Source organism: Schistocerca gregaria, chromosome 6 (assembly GCF_023897955.1).
Source record: "Schistocerca gregaria isolate iqSchGreg1 chromosome 6, iqSchGreg1.2, whole genome shotgun sequence".
Taxonomy (NCBI): domain Eukaryota; kingdom Metazoa; phylum Arthropoda; class Insecta; order Orthoptera; family Acrididae; genus Schistocerca; species Schistocerca gregaria.
The window spans coordinates 435816454-435840330 of NC_064925.1; the positions used below are offsets into that span (position 1 = coordinate 435816454).

Here is a 23877-nt window from a genome sequence, read left to right on the forward strand (position 1 = left end):
GTCAATGAGAGCCAAAATCTTTTCAGTGGAAGCACAATAAACAGCTGCAATGGGGTGTCCAGAATTGCAGGGTTTGTGAATTTTTGAGAGCGTGTAGAAGGTGAGTGTGTGGGATGTTGTAGGAGCAAGAAGGAAAATGGATTCAAGGAGGTGGCACTGGGAAGGTCCTAAGACTTTAAGCAGAGATTGGAGATTATGTTGGACTGCTGGGATGAGATCACTCTGGCAGAATTTATAAATGGATGGGTCAGGTAGTTGGCAGGGGCCCTTCCGCAACTCATCAGGACAGTAGTGGAGCCTTTGACTGGTGCTGGGGGAATGATTAAGTCAGGATCTGTTTTGATACTGTATATGGCTGTCCTTTCCTGTGCGGAAAGGTTGGTGTCCTTAGGAAGGGACGTGGGGAAGGAGGCTGAGCCCAGGTTGGCGGTAAAGAAGGTGACCAGGGTGGTTAAGTGGAAGGGGGAAGGATCATGACTGGATGGTGGTATGAATTGGGAGAGGTAGAGGTTCAGTGTCGGAATGAGATTGGGTTTGGTTGGAGGGATTGGTGGTAAAGAAGTGGGTTCGGTTGGAGGGATTGGTGGTAAAGAAGTGTTTCCATTGCAGGGATTGGGAGAAGAGAGTAGGTTGTTGACAGTTACAACATGGTTAAATTTGGGTGGAAGGCTAAAGATGAAGCCTTTGGATAGAGTTGAAACTTCAGCCTAGTGTGCCACCTTCATAGACATTGACGTCTTCCTGTATTATGGCTACATCCACACCTCTGTCCACAATTCTACCAACCACCAACAGTACCACCAGTTTGACAGCTACCATCCCTCTCGCACCAGAAAGTCACTCCTGCACAGCCCTTCCACCCAGGGATGTTGTATGTTTAGTGACAAGAACTCCCTTTCCCAGTATTCTGTAGGTCTCACCAAGGCTCTCACAGACAGGCACTACCCCCTCTCCAAGCCACAAACAGATTTCCCATGGCATTTCCCCAACACACCAACAATCTTCTCACCACCTGCAAGAGCTAGCTACAAAAGAGTGCCCCTTTAATTATCCAGTGCTGCCCCAGACTACAATAACTGAACCACATCCTTCAGTCAGGGCTTTGATTATCTATCATTATGTCCTGAAATGAGGGAAATCCTACCAACACCCTTTCTCTCCTCCTAAAGTGGTATTCTATTGTCGACCCAACCTACACAACATCCTGGTCCATCCCTGTGCCACTCCCATTCATAACCCCTTGCCACAGGGATCATATCACTGTGGAAGACACAGGTGCAAGACTTGCACAATGTGCCCACCCGCGCCACTTCCTATTCCAATCCTATTACAGTATTATCTTACCCCATCAAAGGGTGGGCCACATGTGAGACCATTTGTGTTGTATACCAGCTCTCCTGCAACTATCGCGCAGCTTTATATATTGGTATGACTATCAGCCAGCTATCCACCAGGATGAGTAGTCATCTCCAAACTGTGGTCAAGATCCAACTGGACAAGACACTGCTGAACATTACTTGCTTGATTTCAATAACTGCATCACAACCACGACCATCTGTATTCTCCCCTCCACCTCCAGCTTCATTGAATTGCACAGATGAGAGTTATCCTTACAACACATTGTCTGCTCCCAAAGTTATCCAGGCCTCAACCTACAGTACAACAACCCACTGCCCCACATCCTTCACCCAACAGTTTCCACCTCCTTGTCCTGTCACCTTTTTCCCTTTCATATTCCCTCAACCTCTTTGTGCACCGCCCTCTGCCATTCTAGTTGAAGCTGCTGGCGTAGCGGTCACGTATGTGTGAGGTGTGCTTGCTTGTGTGAATGTGTTGTAATTAAGTCCAGTGAAGCAGAGGTGAGAATGGTGGTTAGTGCTGCAAAGAGTCTTCACCTGAACAAATAAATTTGACATGGAAAGGTTGACAACTGTCAAAATGTAAGTACTGTTGTTCATTAGTAGGTTTAATGTAAACAGAAGTAGATAGCTGAAGCCTGACCCGTGATGAGCATGAGATCAACACCAAGAAAAGTGGCATGGAATTTAGAATAGGACCACGTACGATACATTTAGTGATTCAAAAACTTCAGAGGGGCTTTCCTGGGATCCATAAACCTTCAGCTCCTGGTTTGGTTTATATTCGTCAATGACATCTTTGCTATATAAAACCATAGTGAGGCCGAACTGTTAAAATTTTATGAATTCTCCCAATTAAATTTCAGTTGGCACTTTTCCAGATCTCGTGTCACGATCCTTGATGTTGAACTCACCTCACCAAAGGTCAGCTACACACTTCTGTTGCTATTAAAACTACTAACAAACAACAGTACTTACATTTTGACTGTAGTTCTTCTTTCCATGTCAAATGTTCCCTCTTATACAGCATAGGCATTCGAGGCAAACAAATTTGTTCAGATCTAGACTCTTTACAAGAAGACACCACCTTTCTCACTATAGCCTTCTCTGGATGTACTTACCCAGCTATCCTAGTTCAAAAGCAGTCTTCCCAGGCTGTCACATCAAATCCTGGTACTGGTGGCCACTCCAAAAAACAGCTTAGGAGTACACCTTTGTCACTCAGTACTACCCTGATATTTAATGTGCTAGTCAGCTACTTTGATGAGGCTGTGACTTCCTAAAATCTTGCCTGAAATTTGGTCTATTCTGTATGACATTTTGCCCACTACACCTATTGCAGCATTTCCTTGTCATCCCCTCACCTCCCCCAAATCTCCACAATATCCTCGTCAGATCCTGTGCTTCTTCTGCACCCAATTTTTACCCTATGGCTCTTACTCTTGTGACTGTCCCCACTGTAAACTTAGCCTATGCATCCTCCTACCACCATGTGTACCATTCATTTAATTGGTGAAATGTACTCCATCAAAGGGAGAGCCAACTGTGGAACAACGCATGTGGTGTACCAGCATGTTATTTAAACATGGTCCTGCATTCTACATTGGTATGCTTACCACCAAGTTATCTTTTAGTATGAATGGATACAGACAGTGTGTGTGTACAGGCAACACACATTCCCCCGTTGCAGAGCATGCTCTACAACATGACATACATGATTTTGATGCCTGTAACACCACATGTGCCACCTGCTACTCCCCCCCCCCCCCCCCAATCTTCCCCTGACACCAGTTTTTCAGAACTCCACAGGTGAGAACTGGCATTACAACATGTTCTACCCTCCCCTCCTCTTCCCTTCTCCACACCCACCTGGCTTATATTTATATTAATAATGGACTTAGCTTTCCACTGTTATTAACTCTTGTGCGATATTTGGACAGTAATCTCTGTCTTTCTTTTTACTGTATCTTCCACATATAAGCTGTCGGGTTCTCATATCCCATTTTGTGCAATCCTCAACAGTCAGCCTTTCCTTCTCTTCCCATCTGGTAAGACTCTCCTGACCTGAGGTTTTGGGTGACTTAATAATAACTTTCCCCATTTCTTAAACCTTCACCAGTCCGTTTGCTTCATCCCCCTTCCTTCCTCCTTTCCTCTTCATCCCTTCTCCCAGGAGGAGCCACTGGCTTCGAAAGCTCTCCTGCCACCACTTGGTGAGCAGATCTTTTTCTCTATCCAATTATATTATGTTTTCAAAAAGTGATTTTTTTGTTGATGCATTCTGATATTATGATTGACATGTTGAATTGAAGTATTATTTTGTTTAACATGTCTTTATTAAATAATGCTGAAAGTCTATTGCAAGCAGAAATTCACCAGTTTTACCTTGTTTAAATGATCATAATAAAAAAAGAGAAAAGTATAATTCCTCTTCCGTGTTCATTCATTTTTGCCAAAAATGATACTAGATGCTGTGTTTTGTCATTGTTTTTCCATTTAATCAAATTTTAATACTCCTCATCAGTAAAATAAGTAGTTTTTTGATAGGTTTCTTCATGGGCATTTCTGGTTGGAGATGAGAAATTGCAGCACCTGTTGTACGTTGGACTTCTTCAGTTGTAATATACTGTATAGTATATTCTCTTAGTCTAATGAAATGGCCTCAGTCTCTGCTAACCTTTGTCTTGTGCCCTCCTCCATCCATGTCCCCAGGATGTCTACGCCATCTCCCCACCCACACACTCTTTACTCTAGTGAGCTCCATGTATTCATTAATGTATACCTACATGTTTTCTCTGTGGTCTCCATCTTATACTGCCTTATCTTGCTCAACCCTCTAACCTACGCATCTGCATCATTGTGTAATCCATGCAGATGTCCTTTGCCTACCCAGGACAAGCTTAATAGTGCCACATCCCTGTCCCATTCCCAAGTTATCTTGCCCTCTACAGCTGCCACCTCACCTTCCCTCCCCATCTCTCTGCTCCCTCCCCTTCTCTTCTCTTCTCTTCCCTTCCTTTACCTTTTAGGACACCTTTACAATAATTTTAGAGTTTGAAGTTTTGGTTTTTAAATTTATTTACCGTTAGCTTATAGTTTGATTTAAACTAATTTTCGGTTAAGATTTCATGATGTGTACATTATTTCCTTTAATCTTATCTGTCAGTATCACGCTAAATCATTTCCAGCAACACACACACACACACACACACACACACACACACACACACGCTAAATCATTTCCAGCAACACACACACACACACACACACACACACACACACACACACACACACACACACACACACACAGAAAAAACCTTGATTCACTTGCAGCCTTCCATTAGCGTGGCATGTAATTTGTTATTGAGTATTGCTGGCAGTCCATTTCACTTTCACTGGCTGCAGTGGTCCAGAATGGACACCGTGCATGTTGACAGCTGGCTTCCCATTGTCAGAGACTTAACTGATTACTGATAGGTGAATGCAATAGTGCCATCTAACAACTGTCAAATAACAACTATTTTTAATAAGAGTGTTGTAAAACACCAGATAACAAATAGTTTTAATCAGAGTGTAGTTGCAAAACACCTAAAGTTGTGGAGGGAGACCAAGACTTGTCTTCCGTAAGCCGGTTCAACTAGATGTAGATGTGGTAGTTACGTCAACATTGTTGAAACTGAGAAAGACTATCTCTTCATAGCTTCATTATATCTTATTTTAAATGATACGAACACTTTCTAATACAGACATGTCCATGCTGCAATGTATGTAATGTTCTGTCATGAATCATTTCAGCAAAATCTGACACTCAATAATTAAAACATATAAAAAGTGAATGATAATGAAACACATTTGTAGGACTTCTTGTGTGTCCTTTAGAACATCCTTGTGTGTAGTTATACTTCATTAATTTTATACTTTGATTGCAGAATGTTTGGCATGGTGATAGAACGCCTTTTTATTCCTGATCTTCAAAAAATCTCTGGAAATGTTGAAAGGAAAATTGCAGCAGTGGGTGTTACAAAACTCTTGTGTGAAAGTCCAGAACTTGTTAATGGACCTTATTCACAGTTTTGGTAAGTATTCCATGAAATTGATGTCAACTCTATTGATTGATTTACATATATAGACTGTTGTGGACATATGGAATGGCAGAAAGGGATGAAAGAGAAAGCTGCCTGGTAGAATTTTGCAGAGAGCATAATTTAGTCATCACTAACACTTGGTTTACGATCATGAAAGGAGATTGTATGTGTGGAAGAGACCTGAGGACACCTTAAGATTATATGATGATAAGGCAGAGATTTTGAAAGCAGATTTTAAATTGTAAGACATTTCTAGGGGCTGATGTCGACACTGACCACAATTTATTGGCTAAGAACTGTAGATTTAAACTAAAGAAATTGCAAAAAGATGGGAAATTAAGGATATGGGACCTGGATAAGTTGAAAGGATCAGAGTTTGTTAACATAAAACAATGGAAAATCCAGGATGGAATGTAACAATATTATGAAAAGGAAAGTTGCTATTCACCATATAGTGGAGGTGCTGTGTTGCAGTTAGGCACAAAAAAAGACTGTCACAAATAAAGCTTTCGGCCATTAAGGCCTTTGTTGACGACATTCACACACACACACACACACACACACACACACACACACACACACTCACTCTGCAGGCAACCGAAATCACACTGTGAGCAGCAGCATCAGTGCATGATGGGAGCGGCGGCGACTGGGTGGGGGTAAGGAGGAGGCTGGAATGTGAATTGGGAGGTGGAGGGATAGTGTGGTGGTGGTGGTGGTGGTGGTGGTGGTGGTGGTGGTGGCAGACAGTGTAGTGCTGTAGGTTAGATGGAGGGCAGGGGAGAGATGGGGAGGGGCACGAAGTAGCAGAAAATGAGTGAAGTAAAAAGACTGAGTGTAATGGTGGAATGACGGCTGCAATGTGCTGGAATGGGAACAGGGAAGGGGCTGGGTGGGTGAGAACATTGACTAATGCAGGTTGAGGGCTTTGATTCCCTCTCATTTGGCCTGAGATGAGGGGCATCGTCCCCAAATTCATATCCACATCTCCCAAAATTATGTTCTACTGCACACCCTATCTGCAGAATATCACTGTCCATCCATATTTCAGCCCTGCTCCCAATCCTGCATCCCCTAGGTCATTCTCTCGCAGTCAGCTCAGGTCCAAGATCTGCCCATACATCCACCCACCATGTCTTACCACAGTCCACTCACAGGTATTTCTTACCCTGTAAAAGGCAAGGCTGTATGTGAAAGCAGCCATGTTTTGTATCAGCTGTACTTCAGTTACTGTATGGCATTCTGCTTGGGCATAACAAATAACCAAGTCCTCCCTCTCTCTACCTCTAATACACTCTACCCATTGAACTCCATTCATATTGTTTTGCAGCCAGTGAATCATCTGTCGAAAGACCTGCCTCACATTATCCCACTACCCCCTTCTCACAACCATTTGCCCTGGCAGCAGCCATGGTAATCAGCAGTTTCGCCGTGGCCACAGGCATGTGCATTTGGATATCTGTGTGGTTGAGTGAATGTATGTGCATACTTTACTGGAGAAAGAGCAAGAACTCAAAAGCTAATAAAATACTGTTTCTGTTGCGTTTTTCTATGCACCACACATCACTCAGCTATAGATCACTCTGTAAGATATAAACAGATTATACAACAGTGTCCACCTGTGTCTGTGTACCATTCAGTTTAACAGAGGAAGTAGACAGTGTTTTCTTCCTCCAGATTACCAACTTTGCAGCTGATTTAGTTGATTAAATTCAACTGGCAATTTGATGAATAGCATTAAGCAGTGTGATGATTGTTAATTGTCAATATTGTATACAGATTACTTTTCTATGACTTGCGTGTATCCAGTTAATGAACTACCTTAATTCATTCCACATCCTCGAAGGATCTCCTTCTTGATGGAATCTAAAGAATGTGTTGAATGAAGAAATGCTACAGTCAATTTTAGTTTCAAATTTAGTTACTAGATGATCTAGTCACTGATATTTCTATCTCTCAGGATCAACATCACTTTGGCCCATGTCTGAATCTTTCAGGGCCCATTAACACTTTTTGCATTTTGCACTCACATATCTTGAATTTATAGTATGCATATCATGAAACTCGGAACATTACAGTATCCAGATATAGTTCTGCTGATATTGTACTTTAATGCTTCTATATACAACATGCTTAATGAGATTCAATACTTTACACTACATAAAAGTCCATATTTAAAAATCCAACAGATGAAAGAAAAAAGTAATTTTCATGTACCGCAGAACGAGAGAGTCTAACAATGGGTTCATGGTGTGCTCGCTTGTAAATGTTAGTAAGAAATGCTTCATAGTCTGAGGCAAGTTCATCTTAGGAGCCAAAAAATGCACACTAACAGGTTTGAGGATGAGAACCTAGGTGGGAGTAATCATTTCTGCATTAAGAAACCCCTAAAGGCAGCTGTATGGATTCTGGCAGGCTGTTTAGTGGCACCCACAGTCAGCTGGGAGACCGGTGGCCTGGTGAATAAAATATACCATACACACCCATTTGAGACTGGACTGGCAAACAACTCAAGATCCTTTGTAATTGTGTTCCTCAGTGATGAAGTAATGCTTGTAGTTGTTCCTTAACCTTTTGAATTCCATCTGTCCTCAAGTTATTAATTTTCTATAGTTAGCACTGTTCATGAACACATCTCGATTTTTTTACCATCAGTCGAGTATCAGCACTTTTCTTCCTAATTCGATTGTGGTACTCAGATGACTTCATTTTCCATAGGCATTCACTTTGGTATCTGCTGATAAACTCCTCCAGACATTGATTTTCTTGTAGAACAAATGGAATGGCCGCACCAGGAACACTGACTCAGTGGTGTATACAGTATTCATAATTACAATTAATAAAATATTCTGGTCTATTATGCTGTAGATGAATGGATTTAACATTTAAATAAATTGTCTCGTACCCATCTGCGTAGGACATATTAAAGGGGGACGTAGATTTTTTGAGTGTCTGATTCACACCTTGGCTCCACTGTCTGCAACAAAATTCTGTACACATGCAGTTTTGTGCAGTGGTGTGATGTCACGTCTTTAATACCCGAGTGTGTATAGCCGTTGTTGAGTGCCGTCTTCTTCTACTTCTATGACCCAATAGTGGAAGATGCTACACATCATCTTCAGCACTAGAATCCAGATGTCATTTAGTTTCACTCTCTCCTCCTTCCTATTGAAATTCCTGGGGTATTTTACAATCTCTGTGGCCCTCCTGTACAAGAGTTGGTCTGTCAGTATCCCCTTTCTGCAATTGCCCTTGTGCTCTTCTAATCGTTTTTGACCATTCTTTTTATAGTACCTTCATACACCTCCTCGCAGCTACGTGGAATCTGATAAATTTCTGTTTTTTTCAGCGGTTGGCGAGCATCCTTAGTCCCCCCTCCCTCTCTCTCTCTCTCTCTCTCTCTCTCTCTCTCTCTCTCTCTCTCTCTCTCTCTGTGTGTGTGTGTATGTGTGTGTGTGTGTGGGGGGGGGGGGGGGGGAGGACAACGCATGCACCCTTGTCAAATTGATATTTGCAGCTGCTAATATATAAGCAGGTCTTCGGCAAAAGGCAGTGAGCCAGTGACAAGAGCTGCTTTGTAACTCTGCGACATTAGCGCGTAGAGTACCTAGAACCTGTTTGCCCTCCTTGAGATACAGGATGGCAATGTATTGTTCCAATTTCAGACTTAGCTGTGGGCTTTACATCAGTGGCGGCCATTATATGCTACTTGCTAGACATTCTTCAATAACAGACTGCCCCATTGGATTCAAATACAATGTGCTAGTATTCATGTACACAAAATGTCTATCTGTTGAAACTTCCTTGCAGATTAAAAATTTTTGCCAGACCAAGACTCAAACTCATGACCTTTGCCTTTCCCAGGCAACTGAGCTACCCAAGCATGAATCACAACCCGTTATCGCAGTTTTACTTCCTCCAGTACTTCCCCTCCTACCCTATGGTCTTAAATTATGAGGACAGGTCGTGAGTCATGCTTAGGTAGCCCACTTTGTAGAGCACTTGCCTGCAGAAGGCCAATGCTCTAAGTTCAAGCCCCAGTTCAGCACACAGTTTTAATCTGACAGGAAGTTTCGTATCAGTGCACTCTCCACTCCAGATTGAAAATTCATTCAGTCTATGTGGTGTTTAACAGCACAGCAGTATTGCTGTATGAAAGGGTGCCCATATTTATTTAACACAGAGTTTGTCCTTTGGTTAGTGGTAGTTCATTTTTAAAAGTTTCACTATTCGCAATTTGAGAAGGCAGTATTTATACATTTCCCCCGAATAATCCTGTGCAATAGTTGACAATTTTGGAAGATTATAGTTTTACTTTAAAGTTTAAACTTCTTCTTTTTGGCAACATGATGTCAGTTGTTATTTCCATTTTCTCATTGACTTCATTGACTTTTGTTATGGCTGAAGGAATTTTATTTGCTGTGTGTTCATAATTCTGGCCTTTGGACAACACATGGTGAAATACTTTCTCCCTCCTACCCCTGATTCAATTGATTGTTTTATGGATCTCTTCTTTCATGAAATTTGTGCAGTATTTATGCTGGCTGGAGATTTTGCTGCTCTTATCCTATTCCACTGATGAACAGCATCTGAATTCACTGTAGTGGAAAGATATAAGCTAGGCTAGCTTATGACTCCAGTTTTTGTGCAGTAATGACCCGTAACTCATATAGACACCACATCATGCAGAGGTCAAAAGTCATTTTATAGTGCAATTTAGTGTGTACTAATGATGATTTTTTTGTTTTAAAACTCAACGTTTCACAGGGTTCCTCTCCTGCAAGCTCTCATTGGTCTGTTTGAGCTGCCTGAAGATGAATCCCTTCTTCCTGACGACCATTTCATTGAAGTAGAAGATACTCCTGGATATCAGCCAGTATTTTCACAGCTGTTGTTTGCAAACAAGAGAGACAGTGATCCTCTCCAAGGTAAATTATTAATGTTGATGTGAACAGAACAAACCTTATGTACACAGGGGAACACATCTTCTCCATAGTTATGCTTTTATTTTCTCTGTTGTTTTTCCACAGGTGTTGCGGATGTCAGGTTACATCTTGCGCAGAGTTTATCAAAGTTGTCTGTTGCATATCCTGGCCGCCTTCAGCCTATGTTGGGAGGCATCAGTGAACCACATAGAGTGCACTTGAAGACATACCTTGATGCAGCAAAAGTTGAAATTTCCTAGTATCTTAACACAACTGTTCTGTTAATGTTTCACATTGAAATGCTGTATACATTATATGTTTTTTGTATAATAATACATGTAAAACTAGAATTTTAAACGATCTTTTAATAATACAGTAATCAGCTGTATACTACAACTGTCTACCACATACAGAAACATGCTGCTGGATCACTGAAGAGGGACATATAGGAAGATAGCCAAAATTAGAGTTGTGTGAGATGAGTGTTGCAACTGAAACAGAATGTTATTGGTGTCTCAGCATAGTGCAAATAGATGTGGAATATGGAACATTATACAGAGAAGCAACTTCTATGAAAATATGTGATATTTTGATTGTGTAACAACTTAACAAATACTGTAGAATACAGGTTGAATGTACAGATAGGCTGATATTTTTTGAACTGGAAGATGAATGCAGTGCAACATCTACAATTATGTGTTCTGTGTTTGTGTGTCACAAATTGTTAATCATCTTGTAACTGTTCAAGATTGCATACATGATTTAAGATAAAAGTGCTTTCTTACCAAACGTACAGTCATTAAAATTATAAAATGCTGTTATTGAAAGCATATTTTTGTGTCTGATGCAGTTCGGTGCAGCTGAATAAACACATTCGAAAACTGATATGCTCCTGTTGGTATCATGGTCATTCTGAAAGTTTTGAGAACGAAATGACAATTGGTTGCTCACAAAAGACTTACCTTGATGAATTCATAGTGCTTAAAAGTTATAGTTGCGCATGTCTCCTTGAAAAATCATGTATTGTAAGCTAAAAAGTGTGCATCCTTTGGGATGTTGGTGAGGTATGCTTCATAGGCGTATACAGCTACTTAATAAGATTTGAGACAGTGCTTAGGAAGACATACGGGAGCAGACCAGTGATTACTTTGGATTACTCAAAAGTGAGTATAGTGTGTTGTCCACTTGTACCAGAGGGTGTGTTCTCCTTTCTTTTTCCTATGGTCAGTGCTATTTTCAATGGATGATCACTATTGAGGAGCCCCAAATGTACGACTGCTGTTTCACTCTGCATCATATTGGGACTGCAGTTTTTCTGGTAACCAGTTGTTCTGTTGATTAAAGTTTCTAACTTGTCTAAATTAATCAAGTGGCTCCTTTAGTGTGGGGTTCGACTGTGTGCTGTTCTGCAATCCATGTCAATATGAAGATATCCAGGTAATGTCTTAAAAGATGGTTGCTGATTCAGTCCTGTGAGTACATTGAACCCAACACAAACGTGATGATTGGTCAGCAGCCATAGCTCTCGTACACTGGTGCTGTTCCACTGTTGGAAGGAGGTCCAACTTATGTATTAGATATCTTATTACTATTACTATTACTTATTAGGATATTCTGATATATTAACAGCCATCATCATTTTTCTTAATCATACTTTAGCTACCCCCCCCCCCCCCCCCCTCCTCCCCCATGAACCATGGACCTTGCCGTTGGTGGGGAGCTTGCGTGCCTCAGCGATACAGATAGCCGTACTGTAGGTGCAACCACAATGGAGGGGTATCTGTTGAGAGGCCAGACAAACTTGTGGTTCCTGAAGAGGGGCAGCAGCCTTTTCAGTAGTTGCAGGGGCAACAGTCTGGATGATTGACTGATCTGGCCCTGTAACACTAACCAAAACGGCCTTGCTGTTGTGGTACTGTGAACGGCTGAAAGCAAGGGGAAACTACAGCCGTAATTTTTCCCGAGGGCATGCAGCTTTACTGTATAATTAAATGATGATGGCGTCCTCTTGGGTAAAATAGTCCATCATTCGGATCTCCGGGCGGGGACTATCAAGATGACATTGTTATCAGGAGAAAGAAAACTGGCGTTCTACGGAACAGAGCGTGGAATGTCAGCTCCCTTAATTGGGCAGGTAGGTTAGAAAATTTAAAAAGGGAAATGGATAGGTTAAAGTTAGATATAGTCGGAATTAGTGAAGTTCGGTGGCAGGAGGAACAAGACATTTGGTCAGGTGAATACAGGGTTATAAATACAAAATCAAATAGGGGTAATGCAGGAGTAGGTTTAATAATGAATAAAAAAATAGGAGTGTGGGTAAGCTACTACAAACAGCATAGTGAACGCTTTATTGTGGCCAAGGTAGACACAAAGCCCATGGCTACTACAGTAGTACAAGTTTCTTTGCCAACTAGCTGTGCAGATGATGAAGAAATTGATGAAGTGTATGATGCAGTAAAAGAAATTATTCAGGTAGTGAAGGGAGACGAAAATTTAATAGTCATGGGAGACTGGAATTCAACAGTAGGCAAAGGAAGAGAAGGAAACGTAGTAGGTGAATATGGATTGGGGCTAAGAAATGAAAGAGGAAGCCACCTGGTAGAATTTTGCACAGAGCATAACTTAATCGTAGCTAACACTTGCTTTAAGAATCATGAAAGGAGGTTGTATACATGGAAGAAGCTGGGAGATACTGACAGGTTTCAGATAGATTATATAATGGTAAGACAGAGATTTAGGACCCAGATTTTACATTGTAAGACATTTCCAGGGGCAGATGTGGACTCTGACCACAATCTATTGGTTATGACCTGTAGATTCAAACCGAAGAAACTGCAAAAAGGTGGGAATTTAAGGAGATGGGACCTGGATAAACTGAAAGAACCAGAGGTTGTACAGAGTTTCAGGAAGAGCATAAGGGAACAATTGACCGGAATGGGGGAATGAAATACAGTAGAAGAAGAATGGGTAGCCTTGAGGAATGAAATAGTGAAGGTAGCAGAGGATCAAGTAGGTAAAAAGACGAGAGCTAGTAGAAATCCTTGGGTAACAGAAGAAATACTGAATTTAATTGATGAAAGAAGAAAATATAAAAATGCAGTAAATGAAACAGGCAAAAAGGAATACAAACGTCTCAAAAATGAGATCGACAGGAAGTGCAAAATGGCCAAGCAGAGATGGCTAGAGGACAAATGTAAGGATGTAGAGACTTATCTCACTAAGGGTAAGACAGATACTGCCTACAGGAAAATTAAAGAGACCTTTGGAAAAAAGAGAACCACTTGCATGAATATCAAGAGCTCAGATGGAAACCCAGTTCTAAGCAAAGAAGGGAAAGCAGAAAGGTGGAAGGAGTATATAGAGGGCCTATACAGGGGCAATGTTCTTGCGGACAATATTATGGAAATGGAAGAGGATGTAGATGGAGATGAAATGGGAGATATGATACGTCGTGAAGAGTTTGACAGAGTACTGAAAGACCTAAGTCGAAACAAGGCCCCGGGAGTAGACAACAGTCCATTAGAACTACTGATGGCCAGTCCTGACATAACTCTACCATCTGGTGAGCAAGATGTATGAGAAGGCAAAATTCTGTCAGACATCAAGAAGAATATAATAATTCCAATTCCAAAGAACGCAGGTGTTGACAGATGTGAAAATTACCGAACTATCAGTTTAATAAGTCACAGCTGCAAAATACTAATGCGGATTCTTTACAGACGAATGGAAAAACTGGTAAAAACCAACCTTGGAGAAGATCAGTTTGGAGTCTGTAGAAATACCGGAACACGTGAGGCAATACTGACCTTACGACTTAGCTAGATTAAGGAAATGCAAACCTATGTTTCTAGCATTTGTAGACTTAGAGAAAGCTTTTGACAATGTTGACTGGAATACTCTCTTTCAAATTCTGAAGGCAGCAGGGGTAAAATACAGGGAGCGAAAGACTATTTACAATTTGTACAGAAATCAGATGGCAGTTATAAGAGTCGAGGGACATGAAAGGGAAGCAATGGTTGGGAAAGGATTGAGACAGAGTTGTAGCCTCTCCCCGATGTTATTCAGTCTGTATATTGAGCAAGCAGTGAAGGAAATAAAAGAAAAATTCGGAGTAGGTATTATAATCCATGGAGAAGTAATAAAAACTTTGAGGTTCACCGATGACATTGTAATTCTGTCAGAGACAGCAAAGGACTTGGAAGAGGAGTTGAATGGAATGGACAGTGTCTTGAAAGGAGGATATAAGATGAACATCAACAAAAGCAATACGAGGATAATGGAATGTAGTCGAATTAAGTCGGGTGATGTTGAGAGAATTAGATTAGGAAATGAGACACTTAAAGTAGTAAAGAAGTTTTGCTATTTGGGGAGCAAAATAACTGATGATGGTCGGAGTAGAGAGGATGTAAAATGTAGACTGGCAATGGCGAGGAAAGCGTTTCTGAAGAAGAGAAATTTGTTAACATTGAGTATTGATTTAAGTGTCAGGAAGTCATTTCTGAAAGTATTTGTATGGAGTGTGGCCATGTATGGAAGTGAAACATGGACGATAAATTGTTCAGACAAGAAGAGAATAGAAGCTTTCAAAATGTGGTGCTACAAAAGAATGCTGAAGATTAGATGGGTAGATCACATAACTAATGAGGAGGTATTGAATAGAATTTGGGAGAAGAGGAGTTTGTGGCACAAGTTGACTAGAAGAAGGGATCAGTTGGTAGGACATGTTCTGAGGCATCAAGGGATCACCAATTTAGTGCTGGAGGGCAGCGTGGAGGGTAAAAATCGTAGAGGGAGACCAAGAGATGAATACACTAAGCAGATTCAGAAGGATGTAGGTTGCAGTAGGTACTGGGAGATGAAGAGGCTTGCACAGGATAGAGTAGCTTGGAGAGCTGAATCGAACCAGTCTCAGGACCGAAGACAACAACAACAACAACAACAACTACTACTACTACTACTACTACTACTGCTACTACTACTTTAGCTAAGTAATTTTTTACTACTACTACTTTAGCTAAGTAATTTTTATTTAAAAAATGGTATTCAGTCAGTCTCTGTAAACACACCGTGAAAATGGATGACATTGCTTCCTGCTTTGTAGTGAAACAGGCACGCGGAACACTTTTAATGGTGAGAAATAAGTTGTTCTTAATGTTTTTCACAAGATTACAGAGAAAAACCAGATTTGACATTTTTCGAGAAACAGTATGTTAAAAATACAAGGGAAGGTATTGTATTTATATGCGTGGTATAAAAGGTAGCATCATAGAATGACAGTCATGTATGCGTTTCTAAACACGTTATTGTTAGTAATTTTGTTTGTTCAGTTTGAATACCTAAATCATTTAAATATGAAATTCATCAGATATAGGTTAATTAGAGCATACTTACCATTATTTTTTTCTTAAAAGAATGTCTTCTAGTTTCTAATTGCATACCGCATGCAAAATTCTGTATTTCATTGCAAATATACATTCTTAGGTATCGATATTTCATAGAAGATTGTTAGAGATTGTCAAAGTTAAGAAAATTTTTGGAGACAAATCAAATATCAAATACCATTTATTTCAATATGCTCATCGTTTTGTAGGACAGCTTTGGTCACACAAGAGCCAGAATGATAAGCGTCATATAAAAATGGAAAACAATTTTCATGGTGTTGAGCACACTATAGAAATGTTGCAGTTTTTCAGTTGTCACTGTAAAACTGCAGTCTGAACCCAATAGAATTGATTTGGAGTCAGCTTAAGAAATTTGTTGTGAGAAATAACAAGACATTTAAGCTGCTAAATGTACTCGAACTAATGCAAGAAGCTGTGACATCTCTCTGCCGAATAATGGTGAAATGCAGAGCAGCACATCATAAAAGAGGAGGAGGAAATGTGGATTTTTAGAGCTTGGGATTTTGTTGCTGATCGTCTTGTTATCAATGCAGCAGTACTGAAATGTATTGTATCGTTTGGAATCAGTATGGAAGGAGTTTGGAGATACCAGACGACTGACTGTCACACCTTCAGTGGCTTCAATATTTAACTTCATGGGAAGTCAGCAGTGAGCTTTTATGCCACAGAAAGCTAATGCAGAAAGATTACCCTTGTTAAAGTCAGGAATTTTTGTCAGTCTTGTGTTTAATTACAAGACTATGTTAGCTTAGATTGTTAGCTAAGATCTCAAGTTTTCCATATGGTCACCTAATAAGTGTATCGCCTGAGTTTTGCCATATATCATTCCCTTCTGTTAAAAAATTATATGACATTCAAAGCTATATTGTTCTTTGCTTGTCTGTTTTTACACCTTAACTGCAATTGCTTACAGCACTGCAGGTTAGTTGGATCACTTTCCTGGCCAGTGCCGTCCAAGTTAAATGCACTGCTAAAGCTGTACACATAATGCATAGAATAAAACATATCCTCATTATCGTATTTGACTGGGCGTGAGACAGCTTGGCGTCCACTTCACGTGAAACAAAGTCCAATGAGGTTTCAACGCAGGAGAATATATAGTTTAATGCTTACATGAGGTTTATTCTTACAATGAAAGGAGTATAGTGCCTGCCATTGTTCATTCTGTGAATGTGAAACAGCCTTAAGTAATGGCTCTTGTTGGGAGCCAAGCCTACATTAGTATTGAAGGAATTTCTTTCGTATCCAAATTTGTTGAACCAACAAAAGACTCCTCACTTACAGGAAATCCATAATATTTTTTCTGGATTATAGAACATATGAATTTAAGTGTAATAAGAGATATGGAGAGATGCCTGGAAACTAACATTCTTCTAAGAACTGGAATTGAGTCCTTACATCTCTCTTTGTGACTTAAGGAAGCCAACCTGGGTAGATCCCAGTGCCCAATTCAGGTGTTCATATCACCCACTAGGTAACAATCTTGATGGCTCACTTCATAGAGAACAAATATGGATGAGCTGTTCACCAACCAACACAAAAGATATTATGAGGAGTCATAGTTTGCTACCCACTGAACTAAATATATCAAGGGTAATACTGAGACTGACTAATAGCTGACAAGTGACCAGTATGCAAACTTGTCATGTGGATCCCAAGCACTGATGTTTAGAAGCACTGGGAACTGAGTTGGGACTGCCATGAAACTAGCTCTGTTGAGGTTTACCTATGTTCATGTCTGTCATGAAACACTTCAGAGCATGGAATGCTAGTAAACCAAGAGTAAAGGTGTTCAAGACTACTGCTGCATCAGAGTTCCTAGATTGTATGTGCTGCGGCCCAGATGGAAGAAAGTTGAGAGTAGTGGACTGATGAAACTCGAACAATTGCATCAGGCTGTGGCATATGCCCAGTTATTCTTTTGCCTGCACCTTCCTAAATGTAGAGTAATGTGGACTCGAACCTGGTACCGTGCCATTTGCCAGGAATGCTCTTATTGACAGAGCTGTCCACCCACATCTCTCATCCATCCCACACAGCTTCAGTTATGCCAGTACTTCAATTGTATTTTGCAAACTTCTCAAACTCTCCTATGTAAATTACTTGACTAGAACTCTTTGGAAGAAAGGGCATTACAGAGAAAAGGCCTTGCTACTGCCTAGAGCAGCGGTTGTCAAACTTTTTTTATTTAAAAGCCAATATAGACATTGTAGGGCTACACCTTGGGTTGCAGAGGAATTGAATTTTCACCAAACCAGGGTCATTAATAGAAGCTTGCTGCTTATACATTTTGAATCTGCATAGTATAAGTTAACAAGCCACATACTTTTAAGTGAAAAAATAACATATTGGAAACAAAACATTTTTCTGAAGTTTTACATAGTGACCAGTTTTCCATACCTAAGCAGGTACTGTGGCCAGTGGCATAGCAACAGGGCCCCATGTTTGTTTCTCTGATTTCTGGTCTCATTTGCTAGACATCTTGTTACTGTAGTGTCTGAAAGTATGCCAAATGGCCGCAACACACTGTTTTCATTCAGATTTTTGCATTAGGTCAAAAGTAACAGAACAGAAATGGTTTTAAATAATTTACCTTAATTGAAAATTGTCACAAAAGGTTAGAACAAAGGATGTTAACTTCATATATAAAAGGATTTAGAAGTAACCTGTTGTGTTACGCATGTTGTTTGGTAGGAAATAACTTAGTATCACAAACATCCTAGCCACTTTTCCTGACGAGTGTGTGGCCACTTTTCCTGATTGGACACCATGTCTTCATGTTGTTTGGTAGGAAATAACTTAGTATCACAAACATCCTAGCCACTTTTCCTGACGAGTGTGTGGCCACTTTTCCTGATTGGACACCATGTCTCAAAGGGATTGACAGAAGAAACTATCAAACTGAAATAAATAACAAGGAACTACATTTGTAGGCCAAAGACATTGTTTAAACATTGATGTTGTAAATAATTATTACTCTCTGTGCAAGTGATGTTATAGGAATATTTAAAATCATCAGGTGATTGAAAACCAGTAAAGCTGTTAATAAAAAGTAACGGAACAAATTTCCTCAGTCTGCCTGACAACAATGGTGATGTATATTACAATTACTCTGACCATCCTTGGTAGACTGTAACACTGTTCAACGCAAAAAGATGCAGTGGCCATTTTTCGCATCTTGGTCACTTAACTACAGTTTCATCTTCTGACCTTACTATTAACTGGTAACCTGTATAAATTAATATGTAATATTAATTAATAACACTAACTGCAATATGAGACATGATCACAGATGTTCACTAAATGTTCTGAATGTTCTATTACTCATAGAATTGTAATGCAACCTCTGTAATTTGTTTTCATACTGCTGCAAACATGTACCACATTTGAAGATGTGTACTCATGAATGATGTTACTTCCATTTGACATTTATACTATAGCAGCTTTTTGATGCTAGTGTAGCACATACTCGTCAGCATTGGGAGATGAACAATAAAATGTTTCTCCTCTTACTTCTATTAACCCCATAGTGAGTGGTATGCTACATACTCCTCTGTCCGTGAGATAAACAGTAAACTTTACTTAGATCATGGCTGAATTCACAAACGTCAGTTAAAATTAAGCACATATTAAAATATTTCAGCCCCTGTAATTATTATTTTTTTGTTAGCGAGTGAGAAAAGTTCTCTTAAGAAGCCCTTAATGTTAGCTGGCATTTCTGGATTCTGCTGTTAGTTGCTAGAAGTATATTATTATAAAATATGGCTAAATACCATGGACCACACAAACACTTGATTGTGCCACATCTTGTGGGTTAGGGAATTGTTTCCAGAATGAATCTTTCACACTACAGTGGACTGCATGCTGTTTTGAAAATTCAGGGAAAGACTGTGTGCAGGATCAGGGCTTTGAAGTGAATCTGTGAGGGAGGTTTGTATGTCATTCCTGGATACTCGGTCAGTAAGAGCATCTCTCTTGAAAGGTAAGGTTTCAGGATTAAGTCCTGGTCTAGGTCGACAGTTTTTATTTTCCAGGAAGTTTCAAACAGCTCACGCACTGCTGCAGAGTGAAGGAGTTATTCTAGCAACATGGAGCTTAAGAAACAAACTCTGTGTACCAATAATTATCATCTCAAAAAAGTAGGTTTTTTTTGTTCACAGGAATGTGTCTGCAGTGCAGGTATTTTATTGTGTACCTGGATGGCAGACTTGTAAGTGCAAACAAAAAAGTATTTATGTATCTATTTTTTTCAAGATGATAATTAAACTTTGACTAGCCCAGTATAAAGTGCCTACAAATTGCATAACTGTTGGAGTATTGGAAGAGATCTTTCGGAGTACAGTAAGACTATTGGAACAATGCTAAAAGATGAACAGATAGATGTAAAATCAAGACAAATCAAGGGAATTTGATAGCAGATGAATTGTGTGGCCATTGCTTGAATTCTCAGCTGGAATTAGTATCATGTGTGACGTGAGTTTAGCATTGTGAACTCTGTTTCTGTTCAACAAAGTTGATGGAGCACAGTAAGCCCTGTTCTTGGTGTGTAAGTTGAAACTGTGTATCTCGAGCTTCATTGATTTAGTTTTACAGGAACCAGCATAATGTATTTTGTTAATTGCGTAAATCATGGCAGGAACAATAGTTTCAGTTATGTTAAAGATTTATTGTGGCTTCTTTCTCCATATATATCTCAGTATCATTAAAGTTGGAACTTAAGTGCTGACATTGTACAGTTCTATAACATTTGCACGCTGTCAACAATCAACATAATTATAATTCTTACATATCAATTTCTTTATGCAGATTACAGATAATTGCTCAGATTTATGAGTTAAATGTATGACAAATGTTGGTAACTTTAACATGATATCTCTTATTCTTCATAATGATCACAATCTCTAGAATTATAATTTAGCATTCTTGGTTTCAACTGCCCTAGGAACTTCACTTTTGTGGTGGTGATTGATACTCATAAAGACAACATTGTCTATTTTATGAACACATATAATACATATTGTGGTATATGATATATATTATTTCACATATTGTTTCAGTGTTAAGAAAACAAAAGTGAGGTCACAGTATTTGTTGAAGTTAAGGGTTTTTTGAATTACGATGTGAGATGCAGTTATGCATTTAATGTTTGGATTTTGTTTCAGGTCAACAGTTTTAACGTGATCTGCATTCTATTTATTCTGTCCTATTAAATTTTTTGAAAAGATTTAAATTAACAGAGTGGAATAGATTTTTATAAATATGTAACAAGGAGTTAAAGTGTTTCAGAAGATTATGTAATAATTTGCAGTCTTTAATAATTTGGTTCAGTTTTTAGTTCTTTACACAAGATGTGGTCATTGTTGAAGTGAATCATGTATTAGCCACAATCAAATTGGTTCTCAGGAGTTTATCTTCGGACACATATATGTCACAAATAAGGTTGTCATTACTGTTCATCGGAAACCTTTTATTTCCTTTATCAATGGGTGAGAATATAAATTGCACATTGTAAACTTATAGAAGCATAAACATTAAGTCTAGTATTCTGATGTCTATTTCTTCATTTGGGGTTTTATTTTCTGATATTTGAGCATGCAGATGTATAGTATCTACATGGCAAACAGTATTATAGTATACCGTACATGACCTGATTCAATATTGTAGTATCCTATACAGTGCTTAGTATGTTCTAATGCGTAGCTCTGTGAGATGAAATAATATAAGCAGCAGAGGGACAACTAGACAGAATGACAAACTCTGCGGGAATCCATGGAAAATAAATGAGGCTTTCTATTTAATGAAAGAAAAAAATACAAACAAGCAGTGAACAAAGCAGACAATACAGAATATCAAAATTGAGTTTGATAGGAAGTGCAAAAAGGCTGAGTAGGAATGGCTAGAGGAGACAGCTGTAGAGGCCAGCATGACTGTGGGAAAGATAGATGCTACCTATATCTATATTCAGGAATAATAAGAATATCAGGAGCTCATATGGGAAGCCTGTACTAAGCAAAGAACAGAAAGTGGAAGAAATATACAGAAGAGCCCTATACAGTAAACAAGCTTGAATAAATTGTTGTGGAAAAGGGGAAGGAACCAGGTTCAGATAAGATGGCAGATTTACTAGTGTGAATAGATTTTCATAGAGAACTGAAAGACCTAAGTTGAAACAGGCACCAGTGGTAGACAACATTCCATCCGAGTTGTTCATGTACCTGAGAAAACTTTAGCAAAACTGTCCTACCTGATGTGTACATTACGGCTACATCTACATACATACTCTGCAAGACACCGCACGGTGCGTGGCAGAGGGTAACTTTTACCACAGCTAGTCTTTTCCTTTCCTGATCCAGTTGCAAATAAAGGGAAAAAAGACTGTCTATATGCATCCGTAAAAGCTCTAATTTTTATCCTTGTGTTTCTTATGTGAAATGTATGTTGATGGCAGTAAAATTGCCGTGCAGTTGGCTTCAAATGCCAATTTCCTAAATTTTCTCAATAGTGTTTCATGATAAGAAAACCATATTTCCCCCATGGTATCCCACTTGACTTCATGAACCATCTCTGTAATAACTTACATGTTGATCAAACCTACCAGTAACAAATCTCGCTGCTCACCTCTGAATTGCTTCGATGTCTTCCTTTAATTGAACCTGGTGGGGATCTCAAGTGATGATGATTACTGTTTTAGGGTGCACAACAACGATGTTACCAGTGCTCATTCCCAAAATAAATGTTGACAAGTGCAGCCAAGATCTGTTAAACAAGGATCAAACAGTCGATCAGTGCTGAAGAATAGGTTACACTAGTGTTCTATACAGAGTCCCCATTATAGTAAACTACACTTTACTAAAATTCTCTCAATAAAGTGAAGTCGACTGTTTGCCTACCCTACTACCTGTCTTATGTGCTCGTTCCCATTCCAATCACTTTGCAGTGTTACGCCTAGATATTTCATAAATGTGACTTGTGTCAAACAGCACACTACCAATGTTATGTTGCAGCATTACAGAACTGTTTTTGTTTCTCTCTCCTCCTGATCATCTGGTCACCAGCATTAACTTACATTTTTATAGATTTAGAGCAAGCTGCCATTCATCACACCAACTAAACAAAATTGTGTTAGTAATCTTGTGTCCCCCTACAGTCACTCAGTGAAGATACCTTCCCATATATGCCCGATATATGACACTGCTGAAATTACCTTCAAACTTCAAGAATTAATCACACTAATACCAAAAAATATAGTTGCTGACAAGGGTATTACTGAGCCATTAGTTTTATAAGTCATAGTTCCAGACTGCTAACACAAATTAATTACAGAAGATCAGAAACACTGGTATAAACTGACCATTGGGAAGTTCAGTTTGAGTTCCAGAGAAATGTAGAAACAAACAAGCAATACTGACTCTGTAATTTATGGTATTAAATACACTGAAGAAATGCAAACTGTTCATTATAGCGTAGTAGCCTAGTCATCACTGTAGAGTCTTGTACCGCAGGGAAGAAAGGGAGAGGATGTTGCTATGGGTGGGTAGTATCCTCTTCCTACAACACAAATGCACACATGGATTAATATGGTTCTTTATTTACATGAAGCTGCTACTTAACTTGAATAGAGTCCATGTGTTGTGGTACAAGCTCATCAGTAATAGTCCTCTTGCAGACAATATCAGTAATCTTGCTATTATAAACTGTAGTCTTGCCATAGTTACTAATCTGGTTGCTATGTATTGTCGTAGCCTGTGACATGAACTGAAAATGCCTGGCGAGTAACTAACTGACGCCAAGTGGAAGAGTCAGTCCGTGAGGCTGGTCAGCGGCAGCATGTTGCTTGCGGGTGTGTCTCCGGCCACTCTTGTGATAGGTGTGCCGATCCAGTGCCTACTATTGATCTTTGCGCTACATCTTTGCTGACTGATACGCTGGCGACAGCTTACGCCAGCACATATAGCACTGGTTGATTTAGAATTATTTTTTTTGATAATGTTAACTGAAATACACTCTCTGAAATGCTGAAGGAACCAAGGATAAAATACAGGGAGCAAGCTTTTTGAAATTTCTACAGAAAGAAGACTGGCAGTATAAATAGTCGAAGGACTTTAAA

The 23877-nt window shown here is 39.5% G+C and overlaps 1 protein-coding gene across 1 annotated transcript in view; it reads left to right on the forward strand.

The window, feature by feature from the left end:
- LOC126278291 (exportin-2) overlaps nucleotides 1-11253 on the forward strand; it is a 157952-nt gene extending 146699 nt beyond the window's left edge. The window contains exons 18-20 of the mRNA XM_049978302.1: nucleotides 5288-5434; nucleotides 10211-10371; nucleotides 10474-11253. Of these exons, the coding sequence (XP_049834259.1) occupies nucleotides 5288-5434; nucleotides 10211-10371; nucleotides 10474-10628 (463 nt within the window). The 3' untranslated portion in view covers nucleotides 10629-11253. The remainder of the gene's footprint in view (nucleotides 1-5287; nucleotides 5435-10210; nucleotides 10372-10473) is intronic.
- The last annotated feature ends 12624 nt before the right edge of the window (nucleotides 11254-23877 follow it).